Source organism: Sinocyclocheilus anshuiensis, unplaced genomic scaffold (assembly GCF_001515605.1).
Source record: "Sinocyclocheilus anshuiensis isolate Anshui unplaced genomic scaffold, SAMN03320099.WGS_v1.1 scaffold1540, whole genome shotgun sequence".
NCBI classification, from domain to species: domain Eukaryota; kingdom Metazoa; phylum Chordata; class Actinopteri; order Cypriniformes; family Cyprinidae; genus Sinocyclocheilus; species Sinocyclocheilus anshuiensis.
The window spans coordinates 425,154-447,209 of record NW_015558654.1 but is presented as its reverse complement, the minus strand read 5'-3'; the positions used below and the strand labels follow the sequence as shown (position 1 = coordinate 447,209).

Below are 22,056 nucleotides of genomic sequence, written 5' to 3'. Positions count from 1 at the left end.
CCGGCAGGTGTGTTGAGGCAAGTTGGAGCTAAACTCTGCAGGACACCGGCCCTCCAGGACCGAGTTTGGGCACCCCCATTATCGAGTATATTGCAAAAACCAAACAAAACACACCTAAGTTACAAAGTGCACGCATACGCGACGTGATGTAGTCTGGTTAGACTAACCAGTTTAGAGTGCATTCTTTCATTGCATGATTCAGTCTGTTAATATGCATTATGAATGATCACATAATTCAAGATAAGGGGGTTGGAAAATGTATATATTTTAGTTAATCAAGTTAATCAATATCACACGAAGAGTGCCGTTTAAAAAAAATCAGCATGGTTACAAATGTGTTATACAACATATACAACAGTTCAATAAACAATAAGTTAATATCAAGAGACTTACGTTTTAGACACCATATTGGCTGTTTTTGTTTATTTCGCCAACAAAATCATTACAAACACAGCCACAGTGCTGCTTTGCGTCTCTGAGCAACATGATGGCATTTCGTTCCTGAATTAATCAACAGTTTAAATGATTCGGTTCAATCGCAGTGACTCACTTAACAGTGACTTGCTGCCACCTACAGGCGGTTTTAATTGTTTTAATTTTACATTTAAAGTATCTTTTCATTTTTAAAATAATTCCAAATGTCAGTATTCAACATTTCATGTTTAAAATATCAAAATGTATGCATTTGTAACTGCAGGTTAAAGCATTCCATGTCCCTCTAAGCTGCATTAACGTGCAAATATATCTAAATGCCACTTCGTATGCAACTTCTGCAAAGATTAATTTTGTTGATACTGATTTCATTTGTTTAGTAACAGCCTAAATGTATTATTATTATAATTGAGTAATTAAATGTAAGAATTTGACTCAAACGATGATGGACACTTTTAGAAAAAATGGTAAAAATGCCCATAAAAGGTAAAAATCAATTTAAACTTATTGAAAAACATTGATTTCTATTACTGCTGTGAACTGACCACACAGAAAATGAAATATATATCAAAAGCTTTAGGAGTCAGCTGTCCACGGTACTCCTTAAGATATCAGCACAATAACACACTCAGCAAAATATTGTCTAATTATCTTTATCGGTAAAATTCCAGAAAATATTGAGTATTATTTTTTGTCAATATCGCACACCCCTAGTACTGACACAAAATGATTTGCAGCGGTCGCTTTGTCACATCCGGTGTAGACAGCCTCAAGATGTTAGTTTATTTCTTTTTTTTTTGGCTTGTAGAAGCTATGAATGGCCGGTAACTTAAAAATATAGTAGCCAAATTGGCTGGTGAGTGAAAAAGTTAATTTCAGTCCCTGGTTATCTGTGCTGTAGTCTATCGCTTGTTCCTTTTATTTTGTAGCTCTTCTTCACAATTCCTTCCTTTTGTTCCCCACCTACTCCCACACTGTTTCTAGTCTCTGGAAGCACAGATTGCCGCTCTCCCTGACTTGCTTACAGCAGATTTGAGTGTAGCAGAGCAACTTCTGAATTCCACTGATGAACTCGTTCCCACACAAATCCACCAAGATTTGGCCACAGTCTATGTAGATTTACAGAATGCTTTCACAGATGTTTGCCACTTGTCAGCTGAGCGAAATAATGCTATTCTGCTAGCCATTGAGACAGTGAAGGTTAGTAAAGGCTTGTGAAAAGAAAGCAAGAGTAAATAGAGAATGATGAAAATTAGATTCTCACACTTGTTCAAATATGGGTTACAGATCCATTTGGAACCCTTGTATCAGGATTTGCTAAGCTCTCTTGAGAAGGTCTCAGCTTGTATGCAAGACAATTCTGAGATGGTGTCTAAGCTTGATATCATGGATGCTGATAACATAGGAATAATTAAGAACAAGATTCAGCAAAATAAGGTAAGTTGACTTGTGTTATTTCAAAGCTGCGTGAAATACAAGGCTTTTCATACAGTTAAAAAGTGATGTCTATCTCCCATATCAAATGAAGTCACTATCTGTTCAACAGTTTTGCTTAGTGTTTTTCATTGTTCGTGATTCAGGACATAGAGAAAGACTTATCAGGAACCCGACAGCTCCTGGAAGATGCTGCTTTTGATATCCAAAACTTCATTTCTGAGCATGCTCAGTTCCTGAGTCCCACTGACAGCAGACACCTTCTAAGGGCTCTTAGCACTACTCAGAGATCCTTCAAAGAGCTCATGGACAGAGTCTTCACTCAGAGACAAACTCTAGAGATCCAGTTGGAGATCTGTGAGGATGAGACTCAGCAGCAGGTCTGAGAGAGATTGAAGAGCTCACACTGACCATTGACCTTTATCTAATAACATTAAAATGCATGAAGTTGCTGCTTTGATGTGTGGTATATTTTGATATGAAGCACTGGAAAACTCATTGCCCTTAAAGAGGAAACCCAAAAGACCCCATGAAGTGGCTTGTATGCAGTTTCCTTTGGTGCATTGACATTATTCCTTTTGAAACAAGAAACTGGTGCAGAACATGTTGAACAATTTGCTAATCCTGTTTAAAAATAGACAACAGCACTGTGTTTAAGCCATAGTCATTAACTTAATTTGCTACTTGATGTTGCAAAATGTGGATATGCCCATGGGTAGGGTTGCAAAAAGGTGGAACATTTCCAGTAAATGTAGGAAATATACCAGAAATTTTGGAAACTTTCCAGGATTTTTTTGGAATAATCCAGGGATTTTTGGAAAGTTTCCGGAAATTTACTGGAAATTTTCCACCTCTTTGCAACCCTACCCATGGGTAATGGCTGTTTTTAGCAATTTTTACCAACTTTTAGGAGTTTAGGAGCCTGTAGAGTAAATTTCAGCCTCAAAACTCAATTTTTTACTTTGTGGGGTCTTTAAAAAGAGTTTTGGTCTATTCATGAATGGATTATTTGTGTGCGGTGTGATGTTCATTGCAGTGCTCTAAGTTTAATCACGTTACTTTTTTTTCTATTTACAATACAGAAAAGCCATGGCTTGATCACTGCCACAGACTTACCTTCTTCTGATCATCTTTGCATTTTTCAGGCTGCCTGAACCATTTCAGCTCTTAACTACCAAAGGACCAACGTTTTATTCAATGTGGATATGCTTTCCAGCAGTAAAGGCAGCACTAACCCACCTTTCTTTACCATTGCCAAAATCCCTTTGAATGGCTAGCATGTTTACAGCATACTCAGTCACTACTAATGGTTAAATGCTCAGTATTTGGTGTGCTGCTGTGTTTTAGCTCTGTGGAGAAGGTTTTAGTTTGTCTTTCTAACTGAGTGTTTATGTGGTAGGCTGCTGTGGAGAAGCAGAGGGAGTTTTCAGAAAAGCTGCAGGAGCTGTTTGATGATCTGACACAGACAGAAAACCGCCTCATTGGACACCAGCAGCAGGCTGCCAGTGCAAAGACTGTGGGAGACCTCCAGCAATACCAACAAGAGCATCAGGTACAACCTGGTAACATTTTCTACGACTTGTACATGTAATGCATTCATTTGTAAGGTTACTGGTGGTCTATGTTAAGCATCATTACCTGTGTCAAAACATAGACACAAATCTGATCCCACACATTTATGGAACAACCATGAAAAATATCTCCATTTGTGTTAATTATTGATTTAAGGTGTGCTGTTAATTTTAAATGACCTAACACCATTTTTTAAACATCCTAGCAACACTCACCCACACCACTCTAGCAAGACTCAGTAAATGCTTAGCCATGCAACCACACAAATCAACCTAGCAATGCCCCAGCAATACACCCAGACAACTGTACCAACACCTTCACAAGTGCCTAGCAATGCGTTGGCAATGGTTGGAAACAGGTAACCCTTACCTGTGGTAAAATCACTGTAACACATGGCCTTGTGTGGCTTGCTGTGATTAATTGTGTGTGTGTGTGTCTATGTTGGTTTCTCAGGCTTTACAGAAAGACCTCCAGGCTAATGCCAGTGCGCTCAATGAAGTCATCAGTAGCACAAAGAAGTTTCTGGAGGAGAATCGCAGTAAACTCACTCCAGAGCAGATATCGGCTCTTGAGAACAAACTGGAGGAATTGAAGAGCAAAGCGAATATGCTTAACCAGAAGGCAGAAGAGTCAAGAAAGGATCTAGAGCAGGTTTTGACCAGTGCTATCAAGCAGGAGACTGAGAAGGTTAGAGGGGAAAAACACTTTCCGAAACACTATTCAGTCAAAAGTTTTCAAAAGATTGAATTTAGTCACTTCCGCCATTGCATTTAGTTTGTGCTGGCTCTAAGACATATTTTTGTTTACTTTCTTTGATTATTTTCTGTAAACCAAAGCTATTTTTCCTCTCTGTACTGTACAGGAGGCAGCTGTTGAACAACTTGAAGAGAGCAAAACTAAGATTGAGGGTCTTCTAGGCTGGATCTCCAACATTGGGAAAGAGAAAGAAATGGGTGGAATACAAAAGGACCAGATGGTTAAACAGAATGGAAACATGCCTGAGTACACATCAATGAAGGGAATAATTGGAGAGGAAGATGATCCTAATGGAAATGCATTAGATACTACAGACAACACACGTCTACATGCTGGCGAAAAACAAGACGGTAAAGACCTGGATCTGGACCAGCAGTTTAACAGGGTTCAAGTAAGTACTTGAGTATATACTGTACAGTGGTGCTTGAAAGTTTGTGAACCCTATATAATTTTCTATATTTCTGCAAAATAATGACCCTTCCACAACATTTTAATTCGGTTAAGGTCTGGACTTTGATTTGGGCATTCCAAAACATGAACTGTAACCATGCTTTGTTAGAACGACTTGTGTTCTAGGGGTCGTTGTCTTGCTGCATGGCCCAATTTCTCTTGAGATTCAGTTCATGGACAGATGTCCTGATATTTTCCTTTAGAATTTGCTGGTATAATTCAGAATTCATTGTTCCATCAATGATGGCAAGCCGTCCTGGCCCAGATGCAGCAAATCAGGCCCAAATCATGATACTGCAATCACCATGTTTCACAGATAGGGCAAGTTTCTTATGCTGGAATGCAGTGTTTTCCTTTCTCCAAACACAACACTTATGGCGTTATTTTAATGACAAATGTTGAGAGCGCATTATTGTAGCATGAAAGCACATTAATATAATCAGATACACGCTGCTCTGGCCCAGAGAGAGTGTGCGCACTTAAAACGTGTCTCTCCTCTCACTCAAACTGTGTCCTGTGCACTCTCAAATCTCTGTGCTCATGAACTGAGAATTTATTGCAATGATTTTAAATTCAGTTGAGGTATCTGACATATTATGCCATAACATTGATGTTTTATATAAAGTCTTTAGGGCCATAGGCTATAATATGTTGTTTTTAGATAAATTGCTCAGAGACCAACCAGTTGGACAGAGGTTATATGTACAAATCATCCAAGCACCCAATTCCTAGCCATTTCTATAGACTACATTTCACTAACATTACTAAATATTATTAAACTGGAAAGAAATTAAAGATCCAGCTTTGATTGTCAAAAGAATTCCAGGTTCAGTTCACTCAGCCAATTAGATTTCACGTAGTATATTCATCGGTCAGTTGTGGAGGGCTGATTTGTTTAAGCTTTATTTATATAGCACCTTTTAAAACAGTGTATACAAAGTAGCCTACTTTACAAAGACATGCATATGTGCATTCGCAGAAAAGATCAAAATACAAACATAAAAGAGATATAGTAAAACAAAGTAGCTACAATAACCAGTTTATGTTAAAACAAAAATACAACAATAAAAAATCAAGAAAAGGCCCTGCACAAATGTTTTGAGACTACTTTTTAAAAGTGCATAATGATAACTTTTGACAACGTTTAATTCAGGTGCGAAAATAATTAATATCTATAGTGCATGAGCACAGAGATTTGAGAGTCTTGAATTTCCTTTAATATTTTGGTCGCATTTGTTTCAGTTTTTTTGTGGGTCATACTTATGCAGAAATATAGCAAATTCTAAACTTTCAATCACAACTGTAGCTGTAAATATCATGACTTGACAAACATTTCACCTACTGAGATTTTTTAAGAAAATGTTGTAGAAACAAGGGCTAAGCAATTATATTCACCATAAGGTAATTTATTTATATTGGTGCATTAGACCCAGAATATTTAATTTAATGGTGACTTGTTAACAGCCTAAATGAGATTCAGGTGAAAAAGGGGAAAACAATTCAACAACACTGAATAAAACGCATTCGATTTTAAAATTCAAAGGAAATATAATGGCAATAAAATGCTTTGACTTACTAGCTCTTGATTCTCAATTCACAGGCCCACCACCAGGAGATCTTGTCCCAACAACAGGATCTGATCATCGCCACACAGTCAGCACAGGCGTTACTCGACAAACAGGCTCAGGTCCTGTCACCCGCTGAAAAAGACAAGTTACAGAGGGACATTAAAGAGCTGAAGGGTCGCTACGAGGCCTCTCTCACGCAGGCCGAGCAGCAGATGAAGCAGGTCCAGACCGTCCAGGAGGAGCTTCAGAAGTTCAAGGGGGACTGTGAGGAGTTTGAGACGTGGCTACAGCAGGCCACAGGAGAGATGGAGGAGCTCGGTGCGCCCGCTGCTGGTCTGGACACTCTGAGTAACAATCTACAGAGACAGAAGAGTTTCTCTGAAGACGTCATCTCTCATAAAGGAGACCTGCGCTTCATAACCATCTCCGGTCAGAAGGTGCTGGACGCAGCGAAGGCCCGCGATCACAGTGAATCGGACGGCCTGCCGATGGTCGATATGTCCGGGACTTGTGCTGCAGTGAAAGAAAGGCTGGACTCTGCCGCCAGTCGCTACAAAGCCTTGCATACGCAGGTATTTCAAATGTCAAATCCTAGAGGTCTCTGCAAATCAAAAAGAAAGAAAGAAATTCTGTTTTGCTTTAAAAAATGAGCCTATTTCCAGGAACATTATAATTGAATTCTCAGTCACACTTTATTTTAAGGTCCAATTCTTGCTATTGACAAACCATTAATTACGACTTTCGCCTCAATAAACTCCTAATTTGCTGCTTATTAATAGTTAGTTGGGCAGTAGTTAAGTTTAGGGTATTGAGTAGGATTAGGGATGTAGAATATGGTCATGCAGAATATGTGCTTTATAAGTACAGCCAATATGTTAATAATAGGCATGCTAGCTAATTAATACTGAGAATGGGTCCCTAAACTAAAGTGTTAAGAGTAGTTTCGAATCATTTTGCTGGATGGGAAATGAAGCACTTTTTGATTACAACCAATAGATGGCAGCATTTGCCTCTAAATTCTGCAAACATTCAAACAGTATTCAGCAGAAACCCTTCAGTCTTTTATATAAATAATAAAAAAATGAAACAAATTATTTTAAATGATACACTGAAAAAACATACTTCTGATGCATTTCAGTGTAATCAGCTTGGAAATAACCTGAAAGACGTGGTGGACAAGTACAAGAAGTATGAAGATGCCAGTGGTGCTCTGTTGAAGTGGCTGAATGTCTCTGAGGAAGAGTCCAGAAGGCAGCAGTCAGAGCCTATTGCTGGAGACCCACAAACCCTACAGAGACAGCTGGAGGAGACCAAGGCAAGAGCATTATGACACGATATAATATAATTATAATGTAACTGTATTTGTCCAAATATATATATTGTATTTGTCATTCTCATTTGAGCAATTACAGTTTTGGAATTTGAGTATTATATAATCATATATAACAATGCTACTACATCCACCTGAAACTCATGACAGCATAAACTCTCACTTCTGAGTGCCAACAAGAGTTCAAGATGTCATTATAGATGTCATCTCCAGCTGCATACCCATTACTCTCTTTGAAACAATAGAGCTACAGTGGAGAAAAACCAAACAAAATCTGTATTTTCCCAAAGATAAAAACATCCATACAAACTAATAATAACATGTATTATATAGACCAAAATATACCTAATCAATATATTTTCTTTAGACGTAAGCCAGAAAGTTACCTAATATTTGTATTTATTTTTTTTGCAATTTAATTTCACCATAAACAAAAGCTAAACTAGCTATGAAAGTATTATTTTCACTTAAGATAGAACTAAAAACAGCACTCTAGTACTATTTAAACAAATTAGTTTCTTTATTTTTTTTGTATGGAGACTGTTATTCGCTTTCAGAAAAACTGAACATACCAATATAAAAATGCACTTTAAATAAATTACACAGTCGTTTCATTTATAGCCCTTAAAACATGCCACAAGACATATAACTTACAGTAGCTCAGATTTAATTTGCTTGTGTTGTATTATAGCTCGCTGTTCTTGCAGAAGTGGATACAGAAGCAGACAATGCTAATCATACTTAAATAGATTACTTCTCCCATGATGCACTCAGACCAGATTCGGCTGAGCAGCAGTGAGATCAGATACACACACAGAAAATATATTCATGCTGCATTACTGTTCTCTAGGGATGTACTGTATAGTACAACTGTCTTCTGACCTTGTATGTATATGTCCTTATGCTAAACAACTCAGCCTTTTTAATGTCCCTGTGTCGTATGGCCTGTGGAGATGGATATAGATCACACACAATTGATGTTGTGCTTTTAACATAATCAGTCTATTGACTGCAGTCCTATTAGTGGAGTGTAATAAGCATTGGTCTATGACAGAGTCTTCAAGGGCAAACAACGACCCGTCAGGCTGCGGTGGATACGCTGAGAAAAACAGCTGATGCCTTGATCAGTGCAGAGGGAGACCTGCTGTCCCATCCAGAGGAGATTCAGGAGACAGTGGGTGAGTCAAAAATCTCACAAAAACATGTCTGGGTCACATTTCACACCAGAAGAATAAAAAAAAGCATTTTGAATAAAGAAAATAAAGCCTATTTTAAGACCATGAAGAATTTCAATCAGCATAATTTAAAGCAGTATAACATATACAAAGAAGTTTAAATTATGTACGATTAGGTGCTAAAATACTGTAATAAGCAGTTTATTTTCATAAAAGATTTTTGGGAAGAAAATCATTTATTAATGCTTTTCTGTTTGTAGATGACATCATAGAGAGATACGACAACCTGTCGAAGTCAGTGAGTGACCGCAATGAGAAGCTGCAGGTGACTCTGACGCGCTCCCTGAGTGTGCAGGATGGCCTGGATGAGATGATGTCCTGGATGGAGAAGGTGGAAGAGAGCGTGAAGGAGACGCCTAAAGTGCCGCTGGACTCCAGCTCCATTGCAGATGCACTTAGCAAGGAGGCAGTATGTGACCTTTGACCTGTCATCCAAAGATACTATGCACTGTATATTACAAAGCGAATACGTAACCACATAGCGAAAACTTACCAGACAAAACTCTGTAATGCACAGTTAAAGGGATAGTCCACCCAGAAATGAAAATACCGCCTCATGTTGTTGTTGTTTGCATTTCATTCTTCTGTGGAACATAAAAGAGTTTATGAACAGTATTGGAAACCCAACAGTTTTGGATCCCATTCACTCCCATTTTATCAACATGAAGAAGAACTTTAAGATGACATGAATTCAAAATTGACCGGTGCCAGTCAGAGATAGTGTCTGGGAAAATATGTGACCCTGGACCGCAAAACCAGTCATAAGGGTCAATTGCTCGAAATTGAGATTTATGCATCATCTGAAAGCTGAATAAATAAGCTTTCCATTGATGTATGGTTTGTTATTTGTAATTTTTGACTGAGATACAACTATTTGAAAATCTGGAATCTGAGGGTGCAAAAAAATCTAAATATTGAGAAAATCTCCTTTAAAGTTGTCCAAATGAAGTTCTTAGCAATGCATATTACTAATCAAAAATGAAGTTTTGATATATTTACGGTAGGAAATTTACAAAATATCTTCATGGAACATGATCTTTACTTAATATCCTAATGATTTTTGGCATAAAAGAAAAATCGATCATTTTGACCCATACAATGTATTTTTGGCTATTGCTACAAATATACCCCAGTGACTTAAGACTGCTTTTGTGCTCCAGGGTCACATATTTGTATTATTTCTGTCATTCCATTTGGTTCTACAGACTTCACCTTTAATAAACACAGTAATGGCATAACCACAAAAAAAAAAGAAAGAAAACCTTAAAAAATGGGGGGAAAGAAACACCTGTCCATTTTTTTCAGGCTCTGGAGCAGGACATGTCCAGCAGGCAGAGCAGCATCTTGGCCATGAAGGCAAAGGTGAAGAAGTTTGTGGAGAGCGCTGAGCCGGCCGCTGCCGCCCTCCTCCAGACTAAGATGGAGGGCTTGTCCCAGCGGTTTACTGACGCCTCTGAGCAGCACAAGCAGCAGGTGGCTCAGATGGAGGAGCTCCGAGACAAGGTGGAGCAGTTTGAGAAGACATCTGAGAAGGTGCAGCAGTTTGTGCTGAAGAGCTCGCAGGCTCTCTCCGAGACAGACGGGCCAGGAAAGACCGTCACTGAGCTCTCCCAGCTCCTCCAGGTGTGCTGCTCACGACTGCACTGCTCCTAAACTACATATTTTGATTGGACTTTTATGCTTTTGGTTCATGTCTGTTAGCTTTGAGGAATGCCCTATGTGTCGTCTAAAAAGCTGATTGGCCTATAGTGGATATGAACACTAAAAAGTACAGTCTTTTTCTTCTAAGAAGGCAACTAAAGATACTCATGACTCATTTCAGGGTGAATGCAATAATTTTTTTTTTTGTCCAAAGAAATGCTCTAGCTTGAAAATATCAATCCATAATACCACCTTCCAATGAATAGCAATAGCAAATACATTAAAAACATGGCTGTGAAGTTATTATAAAAAAAAAAAAACGGGATGGACAGCGACACAGCTCTCTATAGTTTGGAACAGAGACAACCTGTCTATGATCAGTTATCTGTTTATGTTTCACATCTTGAAGTTGTAATAACATCTTTATTTGTAGGACACAAATGCAGAGTTAACCGAGCACTCAAAGGACGTGGAAACGCTCCAGAAACTGACTGAGGAACTCTGCAAGCTGGGTCCAGAAGGAAGCGCAGCTCTTCTTCAGAGCAAGATGCAGAACATCTCTGACAGCTTTAATGCTTTTAAGGAGACAAATACTGAGAAGTAAGTGATTATTAAGTAACAGCAATTAGCATAAAACAATGCTTAGAATAAAACACAGACTAAGCCTCAAATTATGATATGTGACCCTGGAGCATTATCTTATGGTCTTAAGTCGCTGGGGTATATTTGTAGCAATAGCCAAAAAAACTGTGTATGGGTCAAAATTATAGATTTTTCTTTTATGCCAAAAATCATTAGGACATTAAGTAAAGATCATGTTCCATGAAGATATTTTGTAAATTTCCTACAATAAATATATCAAAACTTAATTTTTGATTAGTAATATACATTGCTAAGAACTTCATTTGGACAACTTTAAAAATGATTTTCTCAGTATTTAGATTTTTTTGCACCCTCAGATTCCAGATATTCAAATAGTTGTATCTCAACCAAATATTGTCCTATCCTCACAAACCATACATCAATGGAAAGCTTATTTATTCAGATGTCAGCTGATGTATAAATCTCAATTTCGAGAAATTGACCCCTTATGACTGGTTTTGTGGTCCAGGGTCACATATTGTCTCATTCCAGTGTGTCCCATTATTTTTTATATACTTCTCTTGGCTCTGACATATGTCTCTGTTATTTAATTGGATAAAGTGATGCTAGAACTGTTATGGAATTAAAACCATGTGCTGGAATGGAATAGTATTACAAGAAATATTAGTTACGCTTTTGCCAGATGTCAAACTATTTAATAAAACTCTATATGCATATGTATCCTATGTATTGCAGAAAAGAGGAGGTTTCATCTTGCCAGAAGCAGCTGCAGGAGTTCAAATCTGCCGCAGGGGTGTTAATGAAATGGCTGGAGGAGACAAAAGAGCAAGTGCCAGTGCTTCAGCCCAACTGCAGTGAACAGGGCCTGGGAACAGACCTGCAGAAGGTCAATGTGAGTGATGGATTTAACTTTTCACCTCTTATTGTGGGACCACAAAACCTTCAGGACAGAACGATGATGTAAATGAACAGAAAATAGCTAGAATAGAATAGAATAGAATAGCTTCTTCAGTTAGGGGCACTTTAAACTACTTAAAATCTGTTTGTTAATTTTTGTCGACACAATTACCGCATGTCCTGGAATGGAATGTGAGCTAATATGAACTTTTGATATATTTTGTGATAGTAATGATGTGAGATGGACATGTTTTCCCGTTTTTGGATGAGCTAGGTAAGCTGTGGACTTGCTAAGAAGTTAGTTAGCAGTCAGTTAATAATCAATGTATTTATATAATTTATTACTTTTTAATACATTTTTGTCTCTAAATTGCAGTTCTCAAATACTAACGGGTTTTGTAATAACATACTATTAAATGAAAGCCATTTCTTATGTTCAAACCCTCCTTCTGTTGGCCAGACAGAGACTTCTCATTTCCATTATAACCAAATTTTTAATAATTGTTTTGTAAAATGACAAACAAAAGCATTATTTATAGCATTACAACATATTCGGTTAAAAAAATTGCAAAGCATTGCATTTTAGTACTTTTTATGAAATTACGATAGAAGAAATGTTTGTCTGGGAAAGAACTCCAAAATAGAATCATTCTAGCAAACAAGTAAGCAAAGACTCAAATCAAAGAAAAGATTAAGGATTTTTAAAATCTTTTTCCATCCATTTCCTCAAAATGTCAAAACGTCTCTTAACTCTATATAGATTTGAAAGTTTTCAAATGACATTTACTGGTCTGTTGTCTGCAGTGCTTACTGGACGAATGGACTTCCAAAGCTCCTGCAGTCCAGGATATAAATAGCAAAGGATCTGCTCTATGTAGCCTAATCAGTGTTTTGACATCACCGGCCAAAGCCAAGATGCGTCACAACTCAGGTATTGCCCAGGAATATTTTAAGATTGTCTCAGTTCTACATGATCACTCATTAATTCCATCTAGCATAAAAGCAAACAGATGGAATGTCTTTTTTCTTTCTCTCTCTCTCTTTAGGATCAGCTGTCAGTAACGGTTCTGATCCAGGCAGCCATTCTTATCTGACAAACCAAGGTGAAAGTTCATACTAGTGATGCTTTTTTTTTCCTGTGACCAGTTACTAATACTGTGGTCAGTTTAAATGTATGCTATTCAGCCTATTTGTATAAAACTATAAGCATATACTTTATTTGCTATTAGAGTTGATGCTGGTACAGCAGAACATGTCCTACATTAACAACGATTACGAACATCTGGGGGAGCTCCTGAAGGCCAGGTCCTCTGAGCTCAGCGCTTTGTTGAAGAGAGTTCAAGGTGTCCATGATCAGGCTGAGTCTTTACGTCAGTGGATGGAAGACACAAAGAAGACAGCAGCATCATTGAGTAACCATCCATCTGGGAAAGATGCAGTAAAATCACAGATAGAACAGCAGAAGGTACATTAAATGCATTACTGTGGATTATTTGAAGGTGGTTGCCAGGTTGCTCTGGGAATGTATTCCCATATTTCAGGCTATTCCACATAATTTCACAGATTTTTCTCAACGATAACTACAGAAAATCTAACAGTATGTCATCATAAGATGATTCTTTAAGCTATAAGCATTGAAATAGCTGATTATTATGTCTGTCTTGCAGGTCTTTGAAGATAATATGAAACAAAAGCAAGTGCAGCTCCAGCAGCTCAGGGAGAATCTGCTTCGCTTAATCGAGGAACACCCTGATTCACCCGAGGCAGAAAAGTGGAAGCACATGATGGCACAGATAGGTATGCATGCATCACATCCAAAACCAATCATCTACTTTTATCTGCTCATCTGTGTGCATGGCCAGGTGCAGATTCACACACTTACCTTCTGCACCAACTGTGAGCTGAAGTGAAGCTCCTGTGAAAGCTCAAGCTCTGAATCAGTGCTCGGCTAAAGTGAAGCTGCGAGCGATAAAATGATGTGTGTTATGCTCCACACACAGATGCAGGATGGGAGGAGGTCAAGGGCACAATGGCGATCCGGAAACAGCACCTGGAGGAGTCGTCTCGCATGCTGGAGCTCTTCCAGACGACCCAGCCGCAGCTCTCGCAGTGGCTGCAGGAGAAGGAGTTGATGATGGGTGTCCTGGGGCCTCTGTCTGTGGACCCAAACATGCTTAACACACAAAAGCAGCAAGTCCAGGTACTGGTTGATATATTATCAAACATCAGAGGCTATATGAGGTTAAACGAGTAGTTCACGCCAAATGTTTTTCACAAAATGTGTACTCTTATTTTATTACAGCTATATATATAACTTTGTTATTTTATCAATTTTATTAAAAATGCGATGCATATTACAAACAATTGGAAAGTACAATAAAGAAAGACAAATTAAATAAACTATAAATTGTAAATAAACTATAAATAAATAAGCTATAAATTGTTCAGGTACAGTAAATTCAATAGTTAAATGTAAAAAAAAAATCTGCATAGCCTTCTCTGTCTTAAATGTGCGTTGATCACTGTTAAAGCTGCTGAAGTTATTCAGTCAAGAGCAGTGAGGGAAATTCTCTGTCTTTTTGTTTTTCAAGGCTTTTTGCACTTAATAACTCTCAAACATCAAGAATGTCCCAAGCTTTTTCTCATTCATGCATGTTTAATTATCTCTCTAACAATAGTTAATAGCATTAAACATTCTTGTGTTATTTACATATTACACAATACAGCACAGTCTCTATATATGTATATACACACAATTTATATTGTCGCCACAATATATATTATCCAACTCTAGTTCACCCACAAATTAAATTTGTCATCATTTTCTCATCATCATATTGTTCCAAATCCATGTGACTTTCTTTCGGGGAAGAGAAAACATGTTTTGGAGAATGTTCCTGCTGGGCTTTTTCTGTTCTAAACAACAAATGTAATCAGAGGCTGACAAACTTTAAAAAAAGACAGGAAAGTGCCATAAGAGTAATTCATATGACCAGTTTTTTGTCTTGAGAAGACTTGGAATATAGTACACTGGTCATATGGACATATGTATCTTTTGGTCACACTTTATTTTAAAGGTCCGATTCTCGCCATTAACTAACTATTAGCTATGACTTCTGCCTCAATTAACTCCTAATTACTGCTTATTAAAAGTTAGCAAGGTAGTTGTTAAGTTTAGGTATGGGGTAGGATTAAGGGATGTAGAATATGGTCATGAAGAACAAGGCATTGATACGTGCTTCATAAGTGCTGATAAAGAGCCAATATGCTAGTAAACTTGTTAATAGTGAGAATTGGACAATAACCTAAAGTTTTACAATGCTTTTTTGTTGTATTTAGAGCTTTATAGACCTTGGTACAATGAAACCTGTATGTTTTTTATTGTACAGAAAAGATCAGTGTAAACATTCTGCTAAACACTTTTGTGTTTCATGGAAGAAAGCCAAACCAGTTTGGAATGATGACAGTATTTTCCTTTTTGAGTGAACTGTCCTATTATGTTACAAAGATTTCTAAATGACCAGCATTTTCGCTGCGTCTCGTCTCGTTTTCGTCACGTGATAAAGGTTCGTTGACGACGATATTTAGTCATAATTTTCGTTGACGAAAGCAACACTAAATGCAACTGAAGATTAGTAATCCCTTAATGCCTATTACTTAATGCCATATGTTGTTTCTTTGATTAGATTCTCCTCAAGGAGTTTGACAGCCGCACGCCTCAGTATGAGAAGTTGTCCGAGGCGGCCACAGCCATCGCTAGTGCGTCAGAGCAGCAGGATCCTGCCGTAGAGCAGGTTAAAGAACAGCTGGCATCTATTTCCCAGAAGTGGCAGGCCCTGACAGGTCAGCTGTCTCAGAGACATGCTCTCATTGAGCAGGCTGTCGGTAAGACCACTCAATTCCAGGAGCTCTTGCAAAGCCTCAGTAAAAGTGCCACTTGCCTGGAGACAGAACTTAATAACCAGCAGGCCCTCAGCACCCATCCTGATGAAGTCAAGAAGCAGATTGAAGTCACTAATGCAATCCTGGCTCAGCTACGAGAGGAGAAGAAGAGGCTGAAGGAGGCAGAAAGTGTCTGCTCTGAGCTCTCTGCCATGGTGACTGAAGAGTATCTCAGAGCAGACTTGACAAAACAGCTAGAGAGCATCACTAAACCATTTAGACAACTTGAGGACAAAGCAGGTATTGTAGTTTACTTCAGATACTCGTCTTCTTTCTGCAACATCACAGAATATCTTGGTTTTCTATTTGCACATTGCCGAAAGCTGTTCAGATGTCCTTAGAATTTGAATGCCCCTTTTTTTATAAAGTCATATGCATCCTCTGACCTGTGTGTTCATTTATCAAGTATTTATCAAGTAGCAATCTAAATTTAATACAGTTTAGTAAGATTAATTCAATTCCACTGATCCCCCCAAAATCAGTTTTAAAAATGCAAAAGGCAAAAACAAGCAGATTCCATCTGTGCCTCAAGTGTCAAATATTATCCAACTATGACAAGCAACTCATGACAAGACATGCTTGTTTTTTTTATTTCTGTTGCATAGGGTTTAGTGTCCCCACAAACTGCACATACTGTAGCTCTATAGCAAACATCAGCCATGTTCCAATTGGTTGTGATTTTTGCTTTCAGGCATAGCAGAAAGATTGCTTGGCGTTTGAGACTTGTCATGTGATGCCCTGTTCGGACACAGTATTACATAATTGTGACAACTGTTGAGACTTCTTATCTAACATTCTTATATTTTACCTTGCGTCCACCAGGAAAGCGGATTGAGCAGCTCAACTCAGCCTTCGCCAGCTCCCAGCAGTTCCATCAGACATCGAAGGACTTCCAAGCCTGGCTGAATCAAACTCTGCAGGAGCAGTGTAAGCCACAGCCCGTCTCTGCTAATGCAGAGAAGTTAAAACAGAGTCTCGAGAACAGTGCTGTCCAAAAGGCCATTAGTGAGCATGAAGAACCTTATAACACCATCATTAAAGAGGGAGAAGCTCTGCTCCAGAGCACGGAGGGGGCAGAAAAGGTGGCCCTTCATGGACAGCTCTCTGCTCTAAAGTCCAGCTGGGACGATGTAAAGAAAAGTAATGCTGCGCAAGCAGAAAAGCTTCAGGGGGCCTTGCAGAGGGCACTGAAGTACAAGGAACATTCTGAGAAACTGAGCTCATGGTTGCAAGAGTGTGAAGACAGGGAGAAGAACGTGAAGCTCAGTGCGAACTCGGTGGAGATCGAGGGCTCCCTCTCACAGTTGAAGGCCATCCAGAAAGACGTTGACAAGCACAGAGGGCAAGTTGCGATGGCGAACACAGCTGCAGACAGCCTCCTGGAGGTAGTCACTTCAGATGGGGATTCGGTTAGGGAGGAGAAGGCAACCACTGGTAAAAGAGTGGATAAGCTGACAGAAGATTTAACACTTAAAAGAGAAGCGTTAGAAAATATCTCACAGAAGCTGAAAGAGTTCAACGACTTACAGAAGGAAGCCAAAGGTCAGCTGGAGGCTGCCAGGAAACAGCTCGATTCTCACTCGGCTTTGGGTGTCCAGGCTTACAGCAACAAGAACCTGACCAACATGAAGGCTCAGCACAACAGCTTAGAGGGTGTCCACAACCAGATTGAGCATCTCAAAAATCTGGCAAAAAGTCTTGTGGTAGATGCCTCTGAGGTGGAAGGTGTGACAGACCTTCTTCTTCAGGCAGACAGCTTGGAAAAAGACCACATGTCAATTACTAAAAAGGTAGAGGATGCCTGCTCCACCTTGGAGAACAAACTCCAGGGCATTGGACAATTCCAGAACAGCATTCGTGAAATGTTTGCGAACTTCACAGACCTGGACGATGAGTTCGATGGTATGGCTCCAGTAGGCAGGGGTCTTGACACCTTACGGGATCAGCAAAGCACTATCAAAGACTTTGTTGCTAGACTTCAGGATCTGATGACCAACACGGCCAATGGCAGAGACAGTTGCAAGAAGATGCTGGAGTCAGAGGCCTCCCCAGATCTCCTGGGTCTGAAGAGAGACTTGGAAACCCTGGGCAAGCAGTGTGGAAAGCTGATGGACCGAGCCACGGGTAGAAGAGAACAGGTTGAGGAGACCCTCAGTCATCTGGAAGAGTTCTACGTCAAGGCGCAAGAGTTTACCCACAAACTGAGCAGAGCCGAAAAACAAGAGGAGTCCCAAGGGTCTGTTGGATTGGAAACAGAAGTCATTAACCAACAACTGGAGACCTTCAAGGTAAGATTAAGATTCATTGCATGTCTCACCTTGTTCTGTTCCCCTTCTAGAAGATCCATAGCAGTCACTGACATTTTTAAAGGATTGATATATTGTGATTTATGTTGATTTTGATCTGTTAGCCACGTGTTAGACCTTCTCTAGACAGTTCAGTATGTCCGTGAGCATCTGGTGCTAACAAAAGAGCGTCAGCTGATGGGGCATTGTTGCGAATGTGCGGTGAGGCAGCTGGGAGCCAGTGGGGTGCCATGTATCGTAGCGGCCCAGTGAAAGGTAGTGGGGTCGGACTTCTGCTCCTTGCCCTGCTAGCTATGCTAGAGCAGGCCTCTCCATTCAACTGCAAACAATAGGTGCTAATTCCATTTTTTCTTCTGAATTTGGACCTGCTATATGTAAAGATTCAATTCTTGTGCAAAATATTAGAAAACTGATTATGCTATATTAACAAATCTGTTCAGCCTTTTTATTTTAGAGCGTGTGGTTGCATGCACTGCATATTTATGATGTTTCTAGTAGGATCTTTAAATGAACTGGGTTTAATAAAACATGCTTGTTTAATACAGTCATGCATCTTAGTTACCACAGTTCAGTTTTTGCTAAAAAAACAAAAAACAAAAACTGTTGACAGTTATACACTCACAGCAGAAGTGTATATTGCACAACAATTTCTGGTTGCTTCACTGTAGTGATTTTTGTTTTGACTAGGGGTGCAACGGTTCTCGGTAATAAATCGAACCGTACGGTTCTCCACACACGGTTCGGCATACACTAGGACCGCGGTTCAACTTAAATCTGACAATGCATCTGTAATGGTTTGTTAGAGTTCGGCTAAGGCTTGTTTCTGTTGATGGATACAAATTCTGGCTTCCCAATACATTACAACGAGCGATGAGAAAGAAAAAAACAATACATGGACAAACCAGTCACTCTTTGTTCAATGCGAGTGCTGTATGTTGGAATAACTGTCATTTATGCCGTCATCACGTGCTGATAGCGCAGGTGAGACCTGAACAGCACACGTTGCTATCTGTGTTTAAACTAAACTCATTTAAGTTAAGCCTTGCCAGTTTAAATATTAAAGAGCCAGAGGATGCGAAAACGCACGCGCAGTGAGATCTGTGTGTGCGCTCATCCGAAGTGCGTGAACCCGCATCTCAGAACGCGCGCAAATATTAAGCTCTCTGTGAAGTATTGTGTTTGAATGGACAAATTCACTCAAAAATTATGTGAAAATGCCCGTCTTGGTGAGTATCCTAGCAGACATAGCCGGCTGAACGTACAGTATCAGTGCACTGGATCAGTGTGTTCTCTTAAAGTGACAGCACTTTCTTAATATTAATCAAACAGCAACAACATGGAAATCACTCACTGCTCTTGATTGAATAACTTTTGTAACTTTAATAATAATTAATCTTTCATTTATACAGTCAAATATGCAATGTTATTTTACATTTGATTTATTCAATTTCTGTACCTAAAAACTATGTTAGACCTACCTAAAAAAACTGAAAAGCACTGTTTATTTTATTTGTATCTTTTTTCACTGTTTATTTATTTGTGCTGTTGCTTGTAGTTCAATTATTTGTTCTTATTTTCTCTATTTTTATTTGACAATATAGTTTTTTCCCTAAACATAGCATATACCGAACCGCACCGAAACCGTGACTATAAAACCGTGATACAAACCGAACCGTGAGTAAGTTGAACCATTGCACCCCTAGTTTTGACAAACTGAGAGGCAATTTGAAATGATTTTCTGCGCCACAGATGCAAACGTAAAGATTGACTATTAAATAACCAGCAATATTTTTAGAGAAGTTGACCTCATCTCTCAAAAATTACATCTTTGTCTTGGTCAGTTTGGATTCTTGGACCTTTTTTTACTCAATATTTCAAATGGTACATCATTTGTACATCATCATCACTTATTCCCCCAAATACCGGAGCAAAATGTTCTTTCTTTTCTTTTGTTATGGCAATGCGGTGTGTTTCTTATCATAAACAAAAGACCTGGAGTAGATTTCTCTGTTCTTGTTATAGTGTAATTACTACTAAAGGAAATCAAAGCAAATATTAGAATAGATAATATTGTAGTTTTATTACAACGGTGATAGAAAACCTGCTGAAGACAACGATGTGATATTTACAATATCAGTCCTGGTTAATACCATTGTCAAGACTTAAAGTGGAAAAAAACATCATTCAGAAAGCTTTACCTATATTCAGACATGCATATGAATCAAACATGGACATCCGTGCGCTGTGATTAAGCATCAGCTGCCGCTGTTCGGTCGATCATGTGGCCCCTTGTTGTTCGGGCTCCCCCGTTCTTTTTGTTCTTTTCAATGTCTGGATGGATGATCACTGCTAAATCAGCTGCTGCTGGAAAATCAGCTTTGCTCTCATTGATACGGCCATTAAACTCAAACACAAAGACAGGCATAGATTTTCAGAATCAAATCTGATTCTGTCATTTAAGAATATACGTGTGAAGTAGCTTGTTTATCCTTATCTTTTTTTCTTCAATTCAGTGGGTTCATTTGTGAATAAGCCTAAAACATAAGGACTTAAGCTGTATGTCGGAAATCAACCCACAACACCCTGACATTGTGACGGTGAGGTTTACACTCTTGGGGTTTTACAGATGTTTGGAAATTGAAGAGTCTTCTTTTCCACTACTTAGACATGACATAAATGTCTCCTTGTGAACCTGTGGGAATTTCTGGCTCTTGAATCATAGCTATTTGTAATTCCATAGGTGATGATGGGAAAAGGGTCTTTGTGAGCCCCCAGTGTTGAGCTGACTCATCAGCCTGACTCACCGTACAAACGCCCGAGAGGCAACCTGAAACCCTCCACCAGCACAGCACTAGAACTTATGCACATTGTTGCATTATGATGAAGTTGTTATTTCACTGCTATCATGTTGCCTGGGACATTGACAAAGAGAGAGAGAGATAACGTTTTTGGCTCAATGGATCCCAGTGCCGGAGGAATTTACTCTGAGATTTTTTTTTTTTTTCAACGAAACCTTTGTTCTCATCTAAATAATAGTTCTGCGTTTCAGTGCCTGTGGGTATTGTTCGTGTGAATGGTGACAGATTTTGTTGACAGATTTTTTTTGGATGGGGAACATCCCTGCCCTGTTTCTGTGCATAGACAGGCATTGTTTCCCATCATGTCTGGTTTTAATTGAATGGTTTCATGCATTTAACATCAGGTCAGATAATTTGTTCATCCACATTTAAAAGGCTGGCTTGCACGTTTTTGCCATGTGCAAATGGTTGGTCAAAACTCCCAAGGGCCACAGACTTCTGTGCAAATTGTTTGTAAAGTCATGCTTACGTAAATTGTCACTTTTTACATAAGAATGGATTTATAAACGAATTGCACAGAAATTCTGCTCGTTTTTATAAATAAAGCCACAAAATCAAGCAGCTGTAAAGCACAGCAAATGGTCAAGTTCATCCAAATAAATGGCGTCAGAAAGATAAATCCTTTTTATTTGCTTCATGAGACATCTATGTGGCGTCAACAGCAGTAAACATGTCTCGGAGACATTAGAGACTTGGACCTTGGAACTATAAAAACAAATGTTCTGCCTTTCTTAATTCTCGGCCTGGATTATTTCAAAACACCCAACACATATCTTTAACCTCTTCACCTCTTCCAGCTTCATGATTTCCTCTTTTTTCTAACACAAAAAGTTTGTGTACTGATTCCCAGAAACCTACACACTGTTCACTACTCCCTACACTCTCGGCAGCAATGCTGAAATGTCACAGAAGATGACACATGGATCACCTAGATTAAGGGTTTCACATATGATAGTATCACATAAATATGTCCTGATAAATAAATTTAAATATATCAATTTCAATGTAATTATTTTATTTTGTGTGAATATA

At 38.8% G+C, this 22,056-nt stretch overlaps 1 protein-coding gene across 11 annotated transcripts in view; it reads left to right on the top strand.

Annotated features, from left to right (window-relative positions):
- dst (dystonin) overlaps window positions 1–22,056 on the top strand; it is a 171,392-nt gene that overhangs the window by 105,382 nt on the left and 43,954 nt on the right. For all 11 annotated transcript variants that reach the window (XM_016477159.1, XM_016477158.1, XM_016477160.1 and 8 more), the window contains 17 exons: window positions 3,266–3,418; window positions 3,892–4,125; window positions 4,301–4,585; window positions 6,245–6,784; window positions 7,351–7,527; window positions 8,597–8,720; window positions 8,978–9,186; window positions 10,083–10,400; window positions 10,852–11,018; window positions 11,757–11,913; window positions 12,723–12,849; window positions 12,965–13,021; window positions 13,148–13,383; window positions 13,586–13,715; window positions 13,919–14,118; window positions 15,605–16,100; window positions 16,683–18,148. In XM_016477159.1, coding sequence (XP_016332645.1) covers window positions 3,266–3,418; window positions 3,892–4,125; window positions 4,301–4,585; window positions 6,245–6,784; window positions 7,351–7,527; window positions 8,597–8,720; window positions 8,978–9,186; window positions 10,083–10,400; window positions 10,852–11,018; window positions 11,757–11,913; window positions 12,723–12,849; window positions 12,965–13,021; window positions 13,148–13,383; window positions 13,586–13,715; window positions 13,919–14,118; window positions 15,605–16,100; window positions 16,683–18,148 — 5,076 coding nt within the window. The remainder of the gene's footprint in view (window positions 1–3,265; window positions 3,419–3,891; window positions 4,126–4,300; window positions 4,586–6,244; window positions 6,785–7,350; window positions 7,528–8,596; window positions 8,721–8,977; window positions 9,187–10,082; window positions 10,401–10,851; window positions 11,019–11,756; window positions 11,914–12,722; window positions 12,850–12,964; window positions 13,022–13,147; window positions 13,384–13,585; window positions 13,716–13,918; window positions 14,119–15,604; window positions 16,101–16,682; window positions 18,149–22,056) is intronic.